Consider the following 21,516-nt stretch of genomic DNA (forward strand, 5'->3'; position numbering starts at 1 on the left):
CCCCACAACACGTTCACAACCGATAGGACAGATGGAAATAATAAACTGACCCACTGGTTTTTATTCGGGAATAACTGTGGAGGGGTCAGCAATCAATATTTCTGCAGACCTCATTGCTCTGTGGCAGAGTGTCCCTATTGTTTTCACACCACTTTGCACTCTCCCTTGGCCACTTCAGCACCACACGCACAAAGCAGGGTCAGGTTCAAGGCTGGAGATTGAAGGTGGGGTTTATGCTATGATTAATAGACCTACTAAATCTCCCAAATCCAGGAAGGATAGATGCGGTATGGTGGTAATAACATTTGAGTTGCCAATGGAAATGGATCGTTTGCATGATCATCTGTTCCCAACATGCTGATATACATCTCCTGTTACCACAGAGACTGAGCAGCTGCACACCACTTAGATCCCGATGTGAAATGATAGCCCATCCAACACAGCACAATTAATTCAATGAATCTCAAACATTTGGAATTCAGGCTTTTCTTCAGCAAGTTAACACTTGATATGCATCAAAGTTATACTGGATAAAATAACATTGCTCCCTTAAAATCTGCTGCACTTATCCCTTTTTTAAAAGGATGTTCAATGTCACAGCCTTGCCTTATCAAGAAAACAAGAAAGTCTGCATTCGCTTCTCCTTTGACTCATCCCACTTTCTCCAGGTTAAAGGGGTAGCCGTGGGTACCCGCATGGGACCCAGCCTTTTTGTTGGCTACATGGAGCAATCTATGCTACAGGCAAGGTCCCTCAACTCTTCTTCCACTAAACTGACAACTACTTTGGTGCTGCCTCACGCACCCATGAGCTCATCGACTTTATCCACTTTGCTGCCAATTTCCACCCTGACCTCGAATTCACTTAGTCCATCTCCTGCAACACTCTCCCTTTTCTTGCTCTCTGTCTCCATCTCAGGAGACAAACTTTCAACAGACACCTTCTACAAACCCACCAACTCCAACAGCAACCTTGACTATACCTCTTCACACCCTGTCCCTATTAGGATTCCATTTCTTTCTCTCAATTCCTCCGTCTCTGTCACATCTATTCCCAGGACAAATTCTTCCATGCCACATGTCCTCCCTTTTCAAACAACATGGCTTCCCCTCAATTTGGTCCTCACCCACATATCCTTCATTACTTGCACCTCAGCCCTGACCCCCTCCACCACCATGCACAACAGGATTCCTCTTGTCCTCATCTACCACTCCACCAGCCTTTGCATCCAACACATCTACTACATGATCCCACCACAATACACATTCCTCTCTCCTTCCCTCTCTGCCTTCTGCAGGGACTGTTCCCTCAGTAACTCCCTCATCCACTCCTTTCTCCCCAATTACCCCTTTGACATCCACCCCTGTAATTGCAGGAGATGCTCCACATGCACCCACACCTACTCCCTCACCACCATTCAGAGCCCCAAAGTCTTTCCAAGTAAAGCAACACATCACTTGTGAATCTTCAATTTCCATCCCCATTCCCTTGCTGAAGAGTCTGTCCATGGTCTCATGCACTGCCAGACTGAGACCACCCACAAATTGGAGAAACATCACTTCATCTTCCGTCTGGAATGACATTAACATCAACTTCTCTGGTTTCCATTAAACCACCCCCATCTTCTTCCCTGTCTTCTTTCCTCTAGTTCTATCTCTCTATTCCTTTCCCTCTGTCTCCTTTCACAGAGCTAAAATCAGTTCTCACTTTTCCTCTTATCATATCCATATCCAGACCTTTAGTATGTTGCCTGTACTCCTCCCCCTCCTATTCTTTCCCCAGCCTTTAATTCAGATGCCTGTCTTTTTTCACTCATACCCTGAGGAAGGGCTCAAGGCTAAAACATCAGTAATATATCTTAACCTCCTGTGGATGCTAAGATTCCGGCTGAGTTCCATCATCATTTCTGCGTTTTGATTATCATAAAAAGGAAAGCTGTCATCCTTACTCAGACATGTGACATTTGGAACTGTTTTCTGAGTTCAGGACATATGAGGGATGGACAAAAATTGTTAGAATGCCAGTAAAATTCATATCCTGTGAACAAATATATTTTTAAAGACATATTTTGTAAAACAGAAAATACTATTTAGTATTGATAAGAGTCAAAGTTACTAATCTTGAAAAGGAATTCCACAGAATAAAACATAAGAGATTTGGTTAACCTATCTGCTTCACTATTTAGCTCCACATCATTACAGAAATGGCCTTTATAATTGAACAAATTTAACCTTGTCTTTGGCAAAAACATTCTGCAGTGCCAGGTTCTTGTTGTGCCCAAGTATTAGGTGAAGTCTGTTTATTATATTTTCTCTACAGTGCATAAAAGGCAATCTGTGTTCTGTGCACTACTGAAATGATTAACAACGGGAAAAAAAACAACCAAACATGCACAGAAGTTTGTCCGCTCTCTGGTGGGCGTAAAGTGCAATCGTGTATCATATGTTTGTTGTTCTTGGTTTCTGAAATTCCATTCTATTGATTTAATAGATCTGAATTTCAGAAGCAGAATGCAATACACTCTACATTACAATAAAGCACATTTCACAGTATGTGAAATCTGTAATTTAGGATTAATTTCTACCAAAGTGTCTTGTGGATGTTCTGATTAAACGTAGAATATCTAAAATATACGCCCATCTTTTCATTTTCTTTGCATTTCCAACATTTTTGTTTATGTTCTTCGACTTACAGGATACCAATTTAGTTTTTTTTCCCCCAAAACAGTAGATTTTACTGCTTTAAGCTCTTTTAATTGATGAAAGTTACAAAATGTACATCTCTTATTGAAAGTTGTTTTTAGGTACAGCATGATAAAAGGCCTTTCCAGCCCACAAGCCGCACTGGAAGGTGGTGGAAAGAAGGCAACGGGTAATGGTGCCTAGTTATATGGAATAATAACAGAATCTTTCTGCTTCTGACAGTCAGAGGGCATAAAATGTGTTACATGTTATGATTACTTCAAAAGCAATTTCGAAAAGATTGCAATATGTTCAAAGTATCTAAAGTCAAGACAGACAATTGGAAGTGAAATCAAGAGAGCAGTCTCTCCAGTATTTATATACCGGCCATGTTAAATAATGCAGCAATAACATCATATCATGTTGATCAATACATGGAATCAGTAATAATTTATAGTGTTAATAAACCACAGTAATGTTTGCAGTGCCTTTGACAATATTAATAATAAATAAAAATGAACATACACGGGAGAACATGTTTTTGTTTTGGAGCTTAATGAAGATCAGCAAAGTGAGAATACAAATGCACAGTAAGATCAATAGGCATTGAAAATTTTCAACTTATTTTTCAGCAGAATTTCTCAGTGATGATTTGGACTCTTGACGGACTCATCATGGTGTATGAGGTATGGATGGAAAACTTTTGCTGTCCAAGGGATCAGCACAGGAGGATGCGTGATACTGCCTCAAAAGCAAGTCACCAGTGACACGTGACAGAGAAATTCAGCTAGTGCAAAATTGCAAATTCCATTAGAACTGCCACATCTTCAACACCTTTGCTTTGTTTTCATGGTCTTGAAAGGGATCAACTTTTGAAACAGTTGTGCAGTCACTGGCAATATATTTTTTTGATCTCTTCAAAACAATTAATTGATGATTTATCAATTATCATTCTTTACATATTCCCCAATGTTTAACCATCATAGGCTAAAACAGAGGTTCCAGAAGCAAAATAGTAATGTTATTTTGTCTGAAAAATTAATTCCGTTATTTCTGCTCTGCTTCCTAGTCTCATTGGAATTCCATAGTAAATGGTCCCAGGAGTTACATACACTAAACTGTTCTCGGCAGTTTTATAAAGACCTTCAAAGTATGGATTCAAAACATAGGCAGCAATTGCCAGAGGAAAAATCTGTCCAGCATGAGTATGACCTGTTGAGAAGAATAATAAAAGTAAATTTGGATATTAGATTAGTACTGATAATCAAAGACATTAGATTTTTCAAACTTAAAATAAAGGACCTCCAAGATAGTAATCTCTGGATTACTACCAGTGCCACGTGCCAATGAGAATAGGAATAAGAGGATAGAGTAAGAATACAAAAAGCCTGATGGGGAAAGCAGATGAGCTTAAGGCAAAGAAAGGTGGAGAACAATAGGATATTGTACCCATTACAGAGGTGCAGATCAAGAAGGAGCAGGCCTGGCAGCTCAGTATTCTGGGGTACCATTCTCTGGTGTGATAGGAACAGTGGGAAGAAAGATGGTCGGGGAGGCGGGGGAGTTGCAATATAGTCAAAGAAGATATCACTGTAGTCTTTGGAGAGGATATTCCCAGTGAACTATTGTATAAAGCAGTCAGGATGGAAATCAGGAATCGAAAAGGAGTAGTCACTTTGATGGGTGTATATTATAGGCCAATCTTCTGATGGCTATGGCCCCCTTAGGACTCTGCTCATTTTATGGGCCCCCTTTTCTGTGAAGTCAAATTTATTGTCATCTGATTCCACAAGTACAATCCGACAAAATTAGTGTGCTCCGGTTCTCAGTGCAAAACATGTAAACTCACAACCAGACATAACACACATACAGGCAAATAATATATAAGCAGGACAAGTATACGAATAAATAAATACATATTTGTACATATGAGAGTCTCAGATGGTTAGTGTGAGAAATTCCTTTGATTGTTCAGCATTCTCAGTGCCCATGGGAAGAAGCAGACAAGTTTAGTTGGGTTCTTCTGTACTTCTCTCCTATTGGCTACATCAAATATTTTTTAATGATTTCAGTCTGTGGCTCCCCTACCCCCCAACTTTGAAATGTTCTGAGACCCCCTCAGGAGAACCATGGACCCCATTGAGAATAGCTGCTATAGGCTATTAAACAGTCACCGAGAGACAGAGGATCAAATATGGAGAGAGATTGCTGAGGTCTGAAAAAAAGAGCAAAACTGTTATTGTAGATGATATCAACTTTCCCAACATTGATTGGGAATGCAAAGTTTTAGAAGTTGAACTTAAAGTGTGCCCAAGAGAAACTTGTACAGCAGTGCATGGATAGGCTTATTAGGGAATGAGCAATATTGGAGCTTGGATAGGGAAATGAACTGGTCATATAACTGAAGTATCAGAAGGGAAACACTTTGGGACCAGAGACCTCACTTCTATTAGCTTTAGGATAATTATGGAAACAGATAACACATCCTTGTTAGAATAGTAAATTGGGGCAAGACCAATTTTGACATGATTAAGCAGGAGTTAGCAAAAGTTGACTGCTCAGAAATGTTAGCGAGTTAGAGCATGACTGCCAAATGGGGAGCATTCCAAGAGTTTGATAGGGAAGGTCCAGAACAAACAATAATGTAAAGGGCAGTCATGGCAAGGTAAAGGAGGTGCAGGGACAGTCCTTCACTCATAGGGCGCTGGGCACACAGAATGAGATGCTAAAGTAGTGGAGGCAGGTCTGTAAGTTTCCTTTGAGAAACACTTGGAGAATTACATGGTTGGGAGGGGTTGGGAGGGGTATGGCCTTAATGTGGACAAGTAAGACTAAAGCTGCAGGGTACATTATTCAGCATGGACATGCTGGGCCTGAGGGACTGTTTCTGTGCCGTAAGATTCTATGCCTCGAAGTGGGGAACTATTGTTCACATGCCAATAGATTAATGATGCAAAATTTCCTCAGCACTGGAGATACAAAACGTCTCTGTATCTTCCCACTTGTCACAAGATAATGCAGTAGTAATGCTACTGCCTCACAACTGTAAGGACCTAGGTTCAATCCTGATCCAAGGTACTGACTGTGCAGTCTCACACTCTCTCCATTTGGGTTCTCCCCATTGTTCTCACTTCTCAAAGATGTGTTGTTATGTTAATTGACTACTATACTTATGTCATTCGTGTAAAGAGTCATAGAGTCATACAGCGTGGAAATAGACCCTTCGGCCTGACTTGTCCACATCCATTAAATTGTGCAATCCACCTTACACCTTGTGGTAAACCACTTTTGTATATTTAATTGCCTGGACATGCCCAATGGTTGACTATACCTGTGGCTCCTCCCACAGACTCCTGAATAAAGGCGACTATTCCCAGTTCAGGACAGTGAACCAGCATGGATGTGCCTCCATTTTTTTTTGTGAATAAAAGCCTATCAATTTTACATAACTTCCAGTCTTTTGGAGTTATTGATGGTGCATACATTTTATTCACAATAGATTTGTGAAGTTGAAAATCGACCCTCAATCACCTGAAGCCTCCACCAACTTCAAACTTTGGCTGCGTTGCTGCGAAGCATTCCTGCAGGCATCATCTGCCATTGTTTGATCAGAGAACGTCAAGCTGCAGGTACTACACTCCCAGGTCAGGCCCTTGGTATAATCAATGATCAGGGTCATACCCGGAGGCAATAGACATTCTGAAAGACCTGTACCTGAGGAAGGTAAACGAGTCTAGGCGAGACACCTCCTGGCTACCCAAAAAAGGTGACCCAGGGAAATCAAGCGCTGAGTACCTCCGGGCCCTGCGAACTCTCGGACTGGCCTGCAACTGCAAGGCCATGATGGGCGTGGAGAACAGGAGGATCTGATTAGAGATATGCATGTTGCAGACATCAGCTCCAACTACATCTGTCAGAGACTGCTGGAACAAAATGAGCTCAATTTGCAGAGGGCGGTCAGACTAGGTGAGCTCAATTTGCAGAGGTGGCTCTCCAGAATATGGAAGCCTACTTGGCCAACAATGCAGCTGCCTAGTGGTTGCCCTGAGCGCCACCATCTTGGGACACTCTGCTACCATCCGACCACGGCTGCTGAATTCCACGAGCACCTAAAACCACTATTGCTGTGTCCTACCAGTGACCCGACCACAACCACTGTACTCCATGAGTACCCAAAGTGCTACTTCTGCGGCCTGAGCAAGCACCCGAAGAAAGGCTGCCCAGCGAAAAACACGGTTTGCTCTGTGGAAAAAAAGGGCATTACTCAAAGGTGTGAAACTCCAAGTCACCCTAATCCAGCAGTGATGCATCCGGGCCGTCATCTTCGAGACCCAGCAGTACTGCATGCAAGCCGTGGGCGCCACCATCTTGGGTGCCGCCATCATGTGACCGAACACGCAAACTCTCCACCGCAGCCTTCAGACAGCGACCTGACACAGGCCTCCATCATGCTGGATCAAGGTCGTCCTCACCAATTTGCCAGATCGATGATAGACATCCAGGTAATGAATGGCCATGTGACAAGCTGTCTGTTCGATAGGAGGAGCATGGAGAGCTTAATCCACCCTGTCATTGTACAGTGCTGCTCCCTCGTGGTTAGGCCAGTGAGTCACAAAGTCTCCTTGGCCTCGAAGAACCATACGGCTGATGTGTGTGGCTATTACATAGTGGCCCTGACTGTGCGGGGCACAGGCTACAAAGATTTTAAACTCCTGGTGATGTCATAACTATGCACTGCCGTGCTACTGGGCCTGGACTTTCACACCTTAAAAGTGTGACGATGGACTATGATGGGCCCCAACCATTGACTTAATCAGCATATCACCAGCTCCCCATCCACCTGGAGGACTGCCAATATACCAGTTTTGAGGCAGATGACTGCCTCTACTATTTCCTGAGGGTTCCCTTCAGCATTAACAATGGGATCTCAGTCTTCCAGTGGGAGATGGACCGAATGATAGACCAGTATGAGCTGCAAGACGCATTCTCATATCTTGTCAACGCCACCATTTGTGGCCATGACTTGCAGGATTATGACCCCAACCTCAAAAAATTCCTCCAGACCGTCAAACTTCTTAACATGACATACAATAAGGCTAAATGAGTATTTCACACAACCTGCCTTGACATCCTTGGCTGCATCATGGAGAACGGAGTAATTGACCCCGACCCCAATCGCATGCACCTGCTTTTGGAACACGCCCTTCCCCACAGCCTCAAAGACCTGAAAAGGTGCCTGGAGTTCTTTTCCTACTCTGCCGAGTGGGTCCCCAATTATGAGGATAAGGCTTGCCCACTGGTTAAATCTATCTCCTTTCCCCTGACATCAGAGGCCCATGCAGCTTTCAGCCGCATCAAGATGGACATTGCCAAGACTACAATGCACATCACTGATGAATCCATCCCATTCCAGGTGGAGAGCGATGCATCCAACTTTGCTCTCTGACTGCCACATTTAACTAGGCACCGTTACCTTCTTTCCACCACCTTCCAGGGCCCCGAAATTTGACACTTCTCTGTCAGGAAGGAGGCCCGAGCCATTGTTGAGGCGGTATGGCACTGAAAACACTATCTAGCTGGCAAACAATTTACCTTACTGGCTTTCATGTTCAACAACCGGCAGTGAGGTAAAATCAAAAAACTATAATATTGAGGTGGAGAATTGAACTTTCCACCTACAATTATGATATCCTGGGAAACTCAATCAGCCCCCTGATGCTCTATCCCATAGAACGTGTGTCAGTGCTCAAACAGACCAATTGTAAACCCTCCACAGTGATCTGTGCCAACCTGGAGTCACCAGGTTCTTCCACTTTATCATTGAGAATACGACTATGACCAGAAACTGCCAGGTCTGTGCAGAGTACAAACCACACTTCCATTGACCAGAGAGAACACAGCTGAAAAAGGCCAACCGCCCCTTTGAATACCTGAGCATCAATTTCAAAGGACCCCTCCCCTCATTTGACCACAAGGTGTACTTCCTCAACATCATTGATAGGTACTCGTTTTCTGTTTGCCATCCCCTGCCTGGACAAGACAGTTGCACAGTCATCAAGGCCCTATGCAGTCTCTTCACCCTGTTTGTGTTCCCTGCTATATCCATAATGACCGGGGACCCTCCTTTATGAGTGCTGAGCTGCTCCAGGACCTGCTGGTCAGAGGCATCGCCACGAGCAGAACCATTAGCTACAACCTCCAAGGGAACAGGCAGGTGGAAAGGGAGAGTGCCACAGACTGGAAGGCCATCCTCCTAGCTTTGAGGACTAGAGTCCTTCCAGAGTCCTGCTGGCAAGATGTTCTCTATGAGGCACTCCACTCAATCAGATTATTCCTATGTACCCCCATTATGTTGTCCTTCCCCAGGACCCAGCCTGGTTGACGTTCCCAGGGCCAGTCCTACTCTGGAAGCATGTAAGGAGCCATAAGTCCAACCCACTGGTTGAAAGGGTCCACCTCCTCCATGCCAAACCACATTATGCCTATGTGGCATACTCTGATGGGCACAAGGACACAGTCTTTGTTAGCGACCTGACACCCTCAGGGGTTCTGGAGACTATTACCGATCACCCCGCATCCCCCTCACCTATCGTTACCCATGATGCATCAGGGCCATGGAATGTTACCCCAGCCCCAACGGATGGCATGCCAGACTCGTCGCCACGCATCCACCAAACAAACGCCTGCATACAGCCGCCCCAGACTGTCCAGGACCCCATCGCTGTGATGCAGCCGGGACTGCGACAGTTGTAGCAGCAGATCAGACCACCCGAAAGACTTAATTTATGTTAACATTTAATGCACTTCACGCTTTCAAACTATTTTTAAAAGTAAGAGGTGAATGTGATAAACCACTGTTTGTATATTTAACTGTCTGGGCATGCCATTGGCTGACTGTACCCGTGGCTCCTCCCACAGACTCTTGAATAAAAGTGACTGTTCCAAAGCCCCCTCTCCAGTTCAGTGCTTCCATTCTATTGTGAATAAAAGCCTATCAGTATTACATAATTTCCAGTCTTTTTGAGTTATTGATGATGCATCATGCCTATCTACCTGTGTATACCTATCCTATCCATTTATTAGTCCAAATTTTTCCTTAAACATTGCAATATGCATGCCTCAACCACCTCTTCTGGCAGCCTGTTCCATAAAGTTACTACACTTTGTGTAAAATAGTTATCCCATCACCTGAAACATATGTCCTCTGGTAACTGATTCCCCTAGAATAAAAAATTGTGTTCATCTGATCAATTTCTCTCATAATTTTGTACCCCTTTACGAGATCACCCCTCATCCTCCTGTGCTCCAAGGGATAAAGCCCCAGTCTGCTCAACCTTTCCCCAAACCTCAAGACATCCTAATAAATCTTCTCCCTATCTTCTCCAGCTGAACTACTTCCCTGTAGCATGGTGACTAAAATTGAACACAGTATTCCAAATAGGGCCTCATCAACGTCTTATACAACTGCAACATGACCTCCCACATCTGAGTGGTGAAGGCAAAAAAAATCAAATAAGGAACTGATGGACATACAGTATGTGAGAGAGAACAAGTTGCAGAGGTTCAGGAAAATAAAAGGAGGGGTAATTGCAATACGGAATCACTCAGCTGAGAGCCAGCATGAGTTTGAAGGGCTAAATGGTCACCTTGTATGTTATGAGAGATGATCTACCTATTCAATGCATAATGAGCTGTATCTCATGCAATCCATAACGTTACTGTGGACTCAAGAAACAAACTACAGTAGAAACGAGCCTTGCTGCTTGAGAGTTACGCAAAAGTAGCTTGTGATCGAAGTTATGAACTGGGTTACATTCAGCATCTGCCACATAGAGCACAGATAAGGCAACTCTTTACTCCCTAAAAATCATTTTCACAAATATCGGTTATTTTGCAGCATTATCTTTGGTACTTGTCCTATCTTCAATGGCTTTTAAGTAAAGATAATCATCATTTGGATGTGATACACAGAAGATGGTGATGGTAGATTTTCTACTCAAACAACAGTTGATATTTAATCTTACAGAGTGGTTTACCATGTCACTTCAGATGATAATCCACTATAAGGTTGAGGGAAGGTAGTCATCCATACTGTAGACTGGTCAAAAATGTCATGCCCCCTACGTAAAGAATCTACCCATTAGTGTTGTTTTTACAACAATCTAATAGATTTGCAGTTACAATAACTAATAAACTCTTTTGATTTAAACTGAATTTGTTAGATTACTAATCCAATCTCTGCATTATGAAGAACTTTCATCCCTGTCAAGAAGACGAGATCCCTCCACAATGGTGGTTCTCTGAGGCATCAGCATGGACCAGTAAATTGTGGCAGTTGCCAATCTTTCTGGCTCCATGTGGGGAAAGTAACAACCAACTTGCAAACACTATTACTGTGATTTCTACTTTCCTGCTCTAATCAGATATTTGGAAAACAATGACCAGAGTAGATCTTTACATCTTTTCACAGGAGACCAGTGATATAGAGTTGTTCAGCAGCTCTTAATGGGAAATCTGTCCACTCTCCAAATGCAATGAGCTACAGAAATACCGATCTTTCTGAATTTTTTTTGAGGATGTAGCTATGAAAATGGACAAGGGAGAGCCAGGAGATGTAATGTACCTGGACTTTCAGAAATCCTTTGATAAAGTATCTATAGGAGATTGGTGAGCAAAATTAGAGCACATGGTATTGGGGGTAGGGTACTGACATGGATAGAAAATTGGTTGGCAGACAGGAAACAAAGAGTAGGGATTAACAGATCACTTTCGGAATGGCAGGCAGTGATTAGTAGGCTCGGTGCTGGGACCGTAGCTATTTACAATATACATTAATGATTTAGATGAAAGGATTAAAAGTAACATTAGCAAATTTTCAGATGACACAAAGCTGGGTGACATGTGGGGAGGATGTAATGAGAATGCAGTGACTTGGATAGGTTGGGTGAGTGTGCAGATGCAGTTTAATGTGGATAAATGTGAGGTTATCCACTTTGGTGGCAAGAGCAGGAAGGCAGATTACTATCTGAATGGTGTCGTTAGGAAAAGGGGAAGTATAATGAGATCTAGGTGTTCTTGTTCATCAATCACTAAAAGTAAGCATGCAGGTACAGCAGGCAGTGAAGAAAGCTAACGGCACGTTGGCCTTCATAACAAGGGGAGTTGAGTATAGGAGCACAGAGGTCCTTCTGCAGTTATACAGGGCCCTGGTGAGTCTACACCTGGAGTCTTGTGTGCAGTTTTGGTCTCCAAATTTCAAGAAGGACATTCTTGCTATTGAGGGAGTGCAGCGTAGGTTCATGAGGTTGCATCCTGGGATGGCAGGACTGTCATATGTTGAAAGATTGGAGCAACTGGGCTTGTAATCACTGAAATTTATAAGGATGAGAGGGGATCGGATTGAAACATGTAAGATTATTAAGGGATTCCACACGCTAGAGGCAGGAAACATGTTCCCGATGTTGGGGGAGTCCAGAACCAGAGGCCACAGTTTAAGAATGAGGGGTAGGCCATTTAGAATGGAGTTGAGGAAAAACTTTTTCAACCAGAGAGTTGTGGATCTGTGGAATTCTCTGCCTCAGAAGACTGTGGAGCCAGTTCTCTAGATGCTTTCAAGAGTTAGGCAGAGCTCTTAAAAGATAACAAAGTCAATGGGATATGGGGAGAAGGTAGAAACAGGGTACTGATTGTGGATGAACAGCCATGATCACAGTGAATGGTGGTGCTGGCTCGAAGTGCCAAATGGTCTACTCTTACTCCTATTGTCTGTAACACTTATTCATGATACATTGATACTTATTTTATTAAAACATAATATCTCCACCCACTGGTTGCCAGATTTGGCGCCTTCACCACCAAATTCCAGAAATTTAGCGCTTTCTGGAATCAGCTTGTGGCAGAAAATTCCACCTGGTGTTTTTAGAAGATTTTTAGGCTCTTTTTGGTTCTGTTTGGGGCTTTTGAAAACTTTTTAAACTGTTTTTTTTTTAAATCTGGCACCCATTTCATTCATCCCCTATTATCCATTTAATTTGCTTACCACAGAGAACTAGGCTGATGTCTGGTCTGCTTTGAAGGGCACGTTTAGCAGCTGCTGGCTGATGCGCCAACAGCACTATGGTGTCTTCGGAACTGCAGCCATCCAATGCTTTATTTAAATCCATACCATGTTCAGGATATCTGTATAATAAGCAGCAATAGTCAAGGCAAGAGATCAATAGGTCCTTGTAACCTAGCTAGCTCATGCCCTTGATGCTCCTTGGAGGCAGTTTTGATGCATTTGGTTATTACCTCTTAGTTTAGTTTTAAACTTTCTACTTTTATACTCATTTGAAATACAAACTTTAAACAAGCCATTCTTAACCTTTTTTTGAGGTTCTCAATCTATTACAGTCTAAGACCCACCTGGCTTCTGGCCTTCCATGCCCACTAGTGAGCAAGTCAAAGGCAGCTCTGTGAGAAAGACATCTTTATCTAATTTAAAGTATTTAATTAACATTAAGGAACCTCTGCCTTAGGACTCTGCTCAAAGTTTATGGTCCCTCTTCTCTGTGAAGCAGTCGATTAGTGGGTTTCTTTCTTATTCCTCTCCTACCAATGACATAAAGAACATAAACATTTTTTTATGGTTGTAGTCCATGGTCCCCCTTATATATGCTGTGGCCCCTGTTGAGAATGGCTCACACAAACTTTTAAAATATTGGCTGCACAGATTTGATGTCTTGCTGTTTAACAGCAGTCTTAACCACCTTATTGTACTCAGCATATCATCTGTAATTCAAGACCCAGATTGGTAACTCCATTATCATTCCCCCCGCCCCCCTCCACCCCCCGCCACTGTCTCTAATGACAGTGCAGCTACCTTCAGAAAACATTGAACCAAATGATTCTAAAGACCCTTTCAGTGCATCAACTGAAATTGATGGATGCACGAAATCATCTCACTTGTTCTTCCTTATTAGTCCGGAAACACTGAATTGGTGAATAGGGTGGGTGATTTAAGTACGCTGTACAAGTATAATGTGCAGAAAAAGTTTTCTTGCTGATCCCAGTAACATGCAAATTTCAAACACCTATTTGCACAGACTAGAGCGCCGAAGGGGCCTGTTCCTTTGCTGTAATGTTCTATGGTCTTGTGATTGCCATGTTAATCATTTCCTTTTTTTTTAATATTTTATTTTTCACACTATGAACCATATTAATCAAAATACACACAAACATTTCCCTCTGGCATTTTCTCCCCTTTTTCCCCCCTCCCTTCCCTCCCTCCTTCCCACCCCCATCCAAACCCATTATACACTCAGTTAATCATTTCCTAAGGATAACATTTTATAAAGAGGAATCCTGCTTTTTTATTTATTTATTCCATGGTTATCCTCATCTCACAGTAAAGTAACCCAAAGTACAGAGAAAATAAAAAAAGATATACTGTAGGTTAAACCTCAAAGATCAAGAAACACCAGATCCTCTAATTGCACTTTTACAAAACCTGTTGCGATTATCCTTTGAAAATCTGGTGCAGGAATTTAGTGATTGTTGATAAGGAATAAACGTTAAAACTTCTCATGTTTTTTTCAGAGGTTACAGTTTGATTTTCACAGAAGAGGGATGGCATTCCACACCCCTTGAACACATTCCACAAGCAGAGGGTACAGAGAAAATATGTAAAGAAGAACTTACTGTAACATGTCTGCTTCAATATCGTCGACCCCTGCCAGGCAGAACCAGTCCTTGTTCCCACGTGGGCTGTAAATCTTGACATGTTCATTGTGGAGAGGCCGTATATTTAACGACTGCAGGTGCACCAACCAGTTGGCGACGTCAGCACTGTAATAATCATGGTTACCTGGGGGTCAGCCGGAAAGATGGGCACAATTCATTACTTTGCTTCCACAAACTGCTCCCAGTTAACTGGGTCAGAATGGGGAGAAAATACCCATGAACACACCACAACCTGAAATAATTTAAAGTGTTAGGAACACATAGGGAAATCATTGGGATAAAAATAAATGTTTTGGTTGGAAGTGCTCATCCATCCTACTAAAATGTTCCACTTTAAACACCAACTCCAACAGGTCTTGGCTAAGTTGCTGCTTATCATCTTTTAATGACAAAAAAGCATGCTATTTGGCCCCTCACTTCATGCTGTCATCCAGGGAAACAAACCTATTCATCCATTCCCTGTTGATAGATTCGTAGTGTGGTACGGCATAGAAACAGGCCCTTTAACCCACTGCATCCATGTCACCCATCATGCCTATCTATTCTAATACCACCAGCCTACACTAGACGATATTCTAATTCCATATCCCTGCTGATTCTGTCAAGTATTCTCAATGTGTCTTGTAAATGTTGCTACTGATCCTGCCCCTGTCACCTCATCTGGCAACTCTTTCTAGATACCAACCACTCTGTGTGAAAAATTCACCTCTCAGGTCACCTTTAAACTGCTGCCAACTCACCTGAACCCCTACTATGAAAAGCAGAGACTTTCTGTCTACTCTATTTAAGCCAGTGATTCTCAACCTTTTTTTCCACTCACATACCACCTTAAGTAATTCCTTACAAACCACAGAGCACCCAAGGCATCCAATGCCACGGGTGCTCTGTGGTTAGTAAGGGACTATTTAAAGTGGTATGTGATTAGGGAAAAAAATGTTGAGAACAATTTATCAATGCCCTTCATGATTTTATGTACCTTCTTCGCTCCAGAGAACATTCTTCTGATAATTCAAGCCTTCAAACCAGGTAACATCCTAGTGAATCCTTTCTGCACCTTCTCTAGCTTAATCATGCATCTCCTAGAGTGTGATGTCCAGAACTACGCACATGCGACCTCACCACTGAAATTGTACAACTGATGTCCTCATTTTTTTTAAATTCAGTGCCTCAGCTGATGTATGCCTTGAGTTTTCGTCACTACCCTGTGTTCCCATTTTCAGGGAACTGTGTCCTTGTACCCCAACATCCTGTCATTGCTGTATTTTTTCTTCCCTGGTTTAACTTCAGACTTGTCTGGGTGAAATTCTATTTGCCATTTCTTTGACCCCCCCCCCACCTTTCCCAGTTGATTTATGCCCAGTTATAGACTCAGACAACCTTCATTATTGCCCACTATACCAACAACCTTGATGTCATTTCACAGGCCCTTTCGGCCCACAAGCCACCCTTACACATCCAATTGACCTACAACACCCGGTGAGTTTTAAAGGGTGGGAGGAATCCGAAGCCCCTGGGGAAAACCCACGCAGACATGGGGGGAATGTACAAACTCCTTACAGACAGCATGGGATTCAAACCCTGGTCCTGATCACTGGCGCTGTACAGTGTTGTGCTAACAGCTATGCCAACCATGCTGCAAATCTTGCCATCTACATTATCATCCAATTCACTAATATATATGACAAACAACAGAGAACACGGTATTGGTTCCTGTAGCACACCACTGATTACAGGTCTCCAATTTGTAAAACACACCTCCACTACCTTCCTCTGCCTCCAACCATCAATTTTGTAGCTAATTGGCTATCTTAGCCTGGATCCCTTTTGTTCTAACCTTATCTTGCTGTATTCTTTCAATGGAACCGCCCACTTACTGCAGTTCAAATAACCCATTTTTTCTTCCTTTGTATGAATTTGAAAACATTACATTTTAAATTAAATTTCAAGTTTAACAAATACAGAAGTTAAAGAGAGCAAGTTGAGCACAGCAGGGAGGACTTATCTGCATTTATTTCAATACAAGAGATGACAAATAAGGCAAACTCGGGGCATGGATAAGTACACGGGGCTGCCACATAATAGCTATTTCAGAAACATAGCTGAAGGAGGGACAGGACTGGCAGCTCAATGTAATAGGTACAAATGCTACAGGCAATGGTAAAAGTGGAGATAAGGGAGGAGGAAGAATTGCATTTTTGATAAGGGAGTACATCACACCAGTACTTAGAGAGGATATTCCTTGGGGATCATCCAGTGAGGTGAAATGGTTGGAAATGAGGAATGAGAAGAGGGTGATCACATTGTTGGCCACCCCAATATTCAGGAGGAATTAGAGTACCAAATATGTTGGGAGATCACAGATAGCTGCAAAAATGATATGGTTATAATTATAGGGGATTTTAACTTTCCAAATTTTGATTGGTACTTGTCTAGTACCAAAAACTTGGATGGGGTTGAATTTGTTATGTTTGTTCAGTTAAGTTTCCTTAAGCAATATGTAGATAACCAGACTAGAGAGCAGGCATCCTTCAACCTCCTCTTGGGAAATAAGGTAGGGCAAATGACTGAAATGGCAGTAGGGGAGCACTTTAAGACAAATTATCACAATTCCATTAGCTTTAAAATTGTTATGGAAAAAATAGGACTGATCCACAAATTAAATTACATTGGGCCAGGGCCAATTTGATGATATGAGGCAGAACTTTTTGGGCAAAGGGGCAAGCATATGAACAAGTTGGATGACAATGCTGTTAGAATGGTTAGTAAGCTTGTGAATAAAATGGTATAGAGGATAGTGAAGAAAATTAACTGATATTATAACAGGATCTAAATCAAGGGTGGGCATCCTATGGCCCACGATCCAAATTTATCCAGCCTGCAACCCAATGTGTTTGCCCAATCACCCTCAGCAACTCCAACGCATATTTCACTGCACTAAACTGTCAGCCTTTGCATTCAGTGGCCCCGGGGACTGTCCATGTGAATTAAACATCCCTCAGCAAAGGAAATACTTTGTAGCTATATAAATGCCACCCATTCCTTCGGGGTCATGAATCAGGCAGCAAAATGACTACGCTCACACAGAAGTCTCTCCATATCGTTATAACCAGGAATCAATCATCAACTGCATCACTTTCTGCCCCTGGTAAAATAACTCACCCTGGCGCTCCTGGGAACATGATTGGCTCTCAAGATGGACCTGAGACCAGCAGTGCATCAGTGGCCAGCTGACCCACTCATTTTTTTTGAATATTTTATTTATAATTTTTCACACAGGCCTGCCAACGATGACAGTTCACAATCTTGTATATACGTATATGTATTCCTTTTCTCTATGACTGTATATACAAGCCCGTGTCATTACCCACCTCCTCCTCCACCTATAAAACTAAACAATTCATTCATACTACAATGTGAATAACAATAACACACATTAACATTAAGGAAAGGCCTCAAACTGGATGAAGTGCAAAAAAGATTTATTATTATAGCCTTAGCTGTAGCAAAAAAATGTTTAATGTCAACTTGGAAATCAGAAGAGAGTCTGAGAATACAGCAATGGTAAACGGAAATGAATAAATGTATTCCATTGGAAAAAATAACATATAATTTAAAAAATAAAGTCACATTATTTGAACAAATTTGGAACACAACAGAGAGGGCCTACCATGGACCTCCACCTCATAAAATGATAGAATGAGAAGATGAAATGAACTGACCCAGTGTGTAAAAGTAGATGACACAATTTTCTTGTTTATTTTCATTGTGTGATGACATTGTTTAATGGGTTTATTGTATTGTATATGTTGAACGTTTAATGGGTTTGGAGGGAGGTGGGAAGGAGGGTGGAAAGGGAGGCGGGGAAAGGGGAGAAAATGACACTGTATATTCATGAGGAAAATGTTTGTGTGTATTTTGATTAATATGGTTCATAGTGTGAAAAATTTTTAAAAATTTAAAAAACATTAAGGAAATCACCTGCCCCACTCTTGATCCCAGGCCACTCACCACCGGTGAATGTGGAGCTGTGCAACCAATGGGGTGAACCTTTCGAAGCGACCTGAGGCACCCCCCTCCCCTGAGCCACCGCCACCCACCCCCCTCTCCCCATTCACCTGGGCGGCTCTCTCTTCCCCACTCACTAAGCTGCCCCTTCTCCCCGTTTCCGTGAGCCCACCCCCCCCCCCCACCACCTCCATGCTCCCCTGAGCTACCCTGTTCTCCATACTAGCAGAACAGACCACATCTCCTGGCTCTCCCTTCTCGCTTGAGAGCCCCGTTTCGCCACTCATGCCTCTTCCCATTCCCCTGAGCCATTCAAAAAGGTGCAAACCCAGGTGTCCATGTGTGGGACACTGTGATGTTCCTTCATCCAATTCTGGCTACAAGCAAAACACATTTAGCACAAAGCAAATTTCATTCACTCAGAAATGGAATTTACCTCACATAATCGTAGTTCAAAGCACACCTTAAAATGCATAAAAATTAAAAAGCGGGAGATCTGGATCAAAGGCAGAAGTTGAAAGGTATAATAAGGTAGGGCAAATGACTGATAGCTTCTGCTGAGAAAGATTCAAGATGCTGTATTCGACAAATTTATTTACATCCACAATTTTGCAACAAAAATAATTGTTACTGTGTAGTGAGCTGAGTGGGCACACAGCGTAGTATTGCGAACCATCAGGATTCTTCATTGGGCACGCGGAGCCATAGGACAGACAGCTGGGTACTCACCCATTTAATGGACCACACGCGCTGCATGCAGAGTAAAAGCACGTCAGTTTGCCGAGTCTCCTGCCGGAAGGCGTGGGACTCTCACTGTGCTTAATTTAAACCTGCCAGTCCCGTGGATCGGCAGCAAACTCATAATGATGTCCCACCCTGTCCCGTGGAGCCCGAGACGTGAGATATATAAAAGAAGCCTGTAAAGTCTAAATAAAACAGATTTGTGTTGACTAATCTGGTGTATGTGTATTGCTTTAGTAGCTCTACCAAAGTAGCTGCTACAATTGGTGACCCCGACTACAAGATTCAGCCGAAGCATGAATCTAGTTATCAAGGACACAACTACAGCCACAATGGCAGTTAATGCGGCAGGACTTCTCTTGCCTCCTTTCTGGACCCATCAACCTCAGGTATGGCTTAATCAGGCTGAAACCCAATTTCATATTTGTGGCATAATGGCAGAGGACACGAAATTGTGGCATGTTGTAGGTGCGTTGGACGCTGCTACGGCAGCTAAAGTGAATTTATTTCCAATCCCCCGGCGGACAACCAGTACACCAGGTTCCGCCAATTTCTCCTGGACACACTGGAATTGACTAGCATGAGCGCGGCATGCAGCTTTTAAATATGGAGGAACTGGGTGACAGGAATCCATTAGAATGAGATGTTCGCATTGGCGGATGGTCATTCTCATTGCTTAATTTTTGAGACTCTATTCCTATCCAAATGCCCAGGTTGTGTCACAATGCCAATAGCTGACATGGATTTCCGCCATCCCCATGATGTGGCCCGTGGGCTGACAGACTCTACCGTACTCCAATGCAACAGTCTGCTCACATACAGCCTGTTTTCACAGCAGATACATCTCCCATGTCAGACGAACCTCCTGTGTCCGCGGTTCAGACAAAGAAGGAAGAACGTGCTGACGGGCGGCGAGAATGGTGATTTTACCATCGTCGGTGGGGGACAAAAAACCTATAGATGTGTCCCCGCCATGTAGCTATTACAGAAAAAAGTCGGGAAATGGAAAAGCTGGCTGCAAGTAGTGACCTAGGCAGCTGGCACAAGTACTGGCCTACTGTATCTTCAAGATGGTGCTGGTAAGCGCAGGTTTCTCGTAGATACGGGTGCTGAGGTCAGTTTGCTCCTGCCAACCTATTTTGAAAAGACACAAAAGCCACAACACCTGGCTCTTCAAGCAGCAAATGGGACTATCATTCCCAACTTTGGCACACAAAGGATCACGATTGGGAAAGGAGGGGCGATATTCCATTGGAATTGCATCTTGGCTTCCGTTGCATAGCTCATTTTGGGTGCAGATTTTTGAAGATCCCATGACTTGCTAGTAGACGTGAAGCAGAGGAAATTAGTTCATGCCACCACTTTTCAAACATACCCGTTGGTAATGCAGCAAAGGGAGAATTTCCCAACTCAGGGTACATACCCTGCACAAAGACACCTATGCTGCCCTACTCGTCAAATTTCCCGATATTCCCTCTCTTAATTCCAATACCTCCAAACGTCCCATTACATAGACACTTCAGGCCCGTCGATTTACACCAGGGCTCGTCGTCTTCTGCCTGATAAGCTGCAGCAGGCAAGGGCAGAATTTACTACAATGGAGGAATTAGTCCTTAGGCATCGCCATTACATATGGTACCTAAGAAAACAGGTGGATGGAGACCCTGTGGCGATTATTGTAGGCTCAATAATATAACTACCCCTTGAAGATACCTCATCCCTCATTTACAAGATTTTGCTGCCCATCTGCACAATTGCTATGTTTTCTCCAATGTTGATCTTGTCAAGGGATACCATCAGATCCCAGTCCATAATGATGACATTCCTAAAACGGCAATTATTACCCCTTTCGGGTTTTTTGAATTTCTTAGGATGTCATTTGGGTTGAAAAACGCCGCTCAAACATTCCAGTGTCTTATGGAGGCTTTGGGCAGGGATTTAGAGTTCGCTTACATCACCTTAGATGACGTCCTCATAGCGAGTCAGACTGAGTAGGATCACCACCTGCATTTATGCCGCCTATTCCAATGGCTGGAGGAATTCGGTCTTACCATCAGCCCTAGCAAATGTCAATTTGGCAAGTCCACCATTGACTTCCTGGGACACAGGATCACAGCCAACGGTGGCTTTCCCTTATCCAGCAAAGTAGACGCAGTCTGTGCTTTTCCAAAACCTACCACAGTTAAGAGACTGCAGAAATTCTTGGGCCTGATAAACTTCTATCACCGGTTCATTCCAGCAGCTGCTGACATTCTTTGACCACTGTTTCAGATTCTCACCACAAAGCACAGGCAGGTTACCTGGACAACAGAGGCAGAGGTTGTGTTTACAACTGCCAAAGACGCTTTGGCCAATGCAACAATGCTCG

The 21,516-nt window shown here is 43.0% G+C and overlaps 1 protein-coding gene across 2 annotated transcripts in view; it reads right to left on the reverse strand.

Annotated features, from left to right (window-relative positions):
- The window catches only part of tmppe (transmembrane protein with metallophosphoesterase domain), a 32,642-nt gene that overhangs the window by 1,141 nt on the left and 9,985 nt on the right, over positions 1-21,516 (reverse strand). The window contains exons 3-5 of one of the 2 annotated variants that reach the window (XM_069901433.1): positions 14,361-14,526; positions 12,721-12,860; positions 3,022-3,893 (exon numbers count right to left, since the gene is read on the reverse strand). In XM_069901433.1, coding sequence (XP_069757534.1) covers positions 3,703-3,893; positions 12,721-12,860; positions 14,361-14,526 — 497 coding nt within the window. In that variant the 3' untranslated portion in view covers positions 3,022-3,702. Of the gene's footprint in view, positions 1-3,021; positions 3,894-12,720; positions 12,861-14,360; positions 14,527-21,516 lie in introns of those variants that run through there. The other variant, XM_069901434.1, reaches the window with a different exon arrangement.

This window comes from Narcine bancroftii, chromosome 10 (genome assembly GCF_036971445.1).
Source record: "Narcine bancroftii isolate sNarBan1 chromosome 10, sNarBan1.hap1, whole genome shotgun sequence".
Lineage (NCBI taxonomy): Eukaryota > Metazoa > Chordata > Chondrichthyes > Torpediniformes > Narcinidae > Narcine > Narcine bancroftii.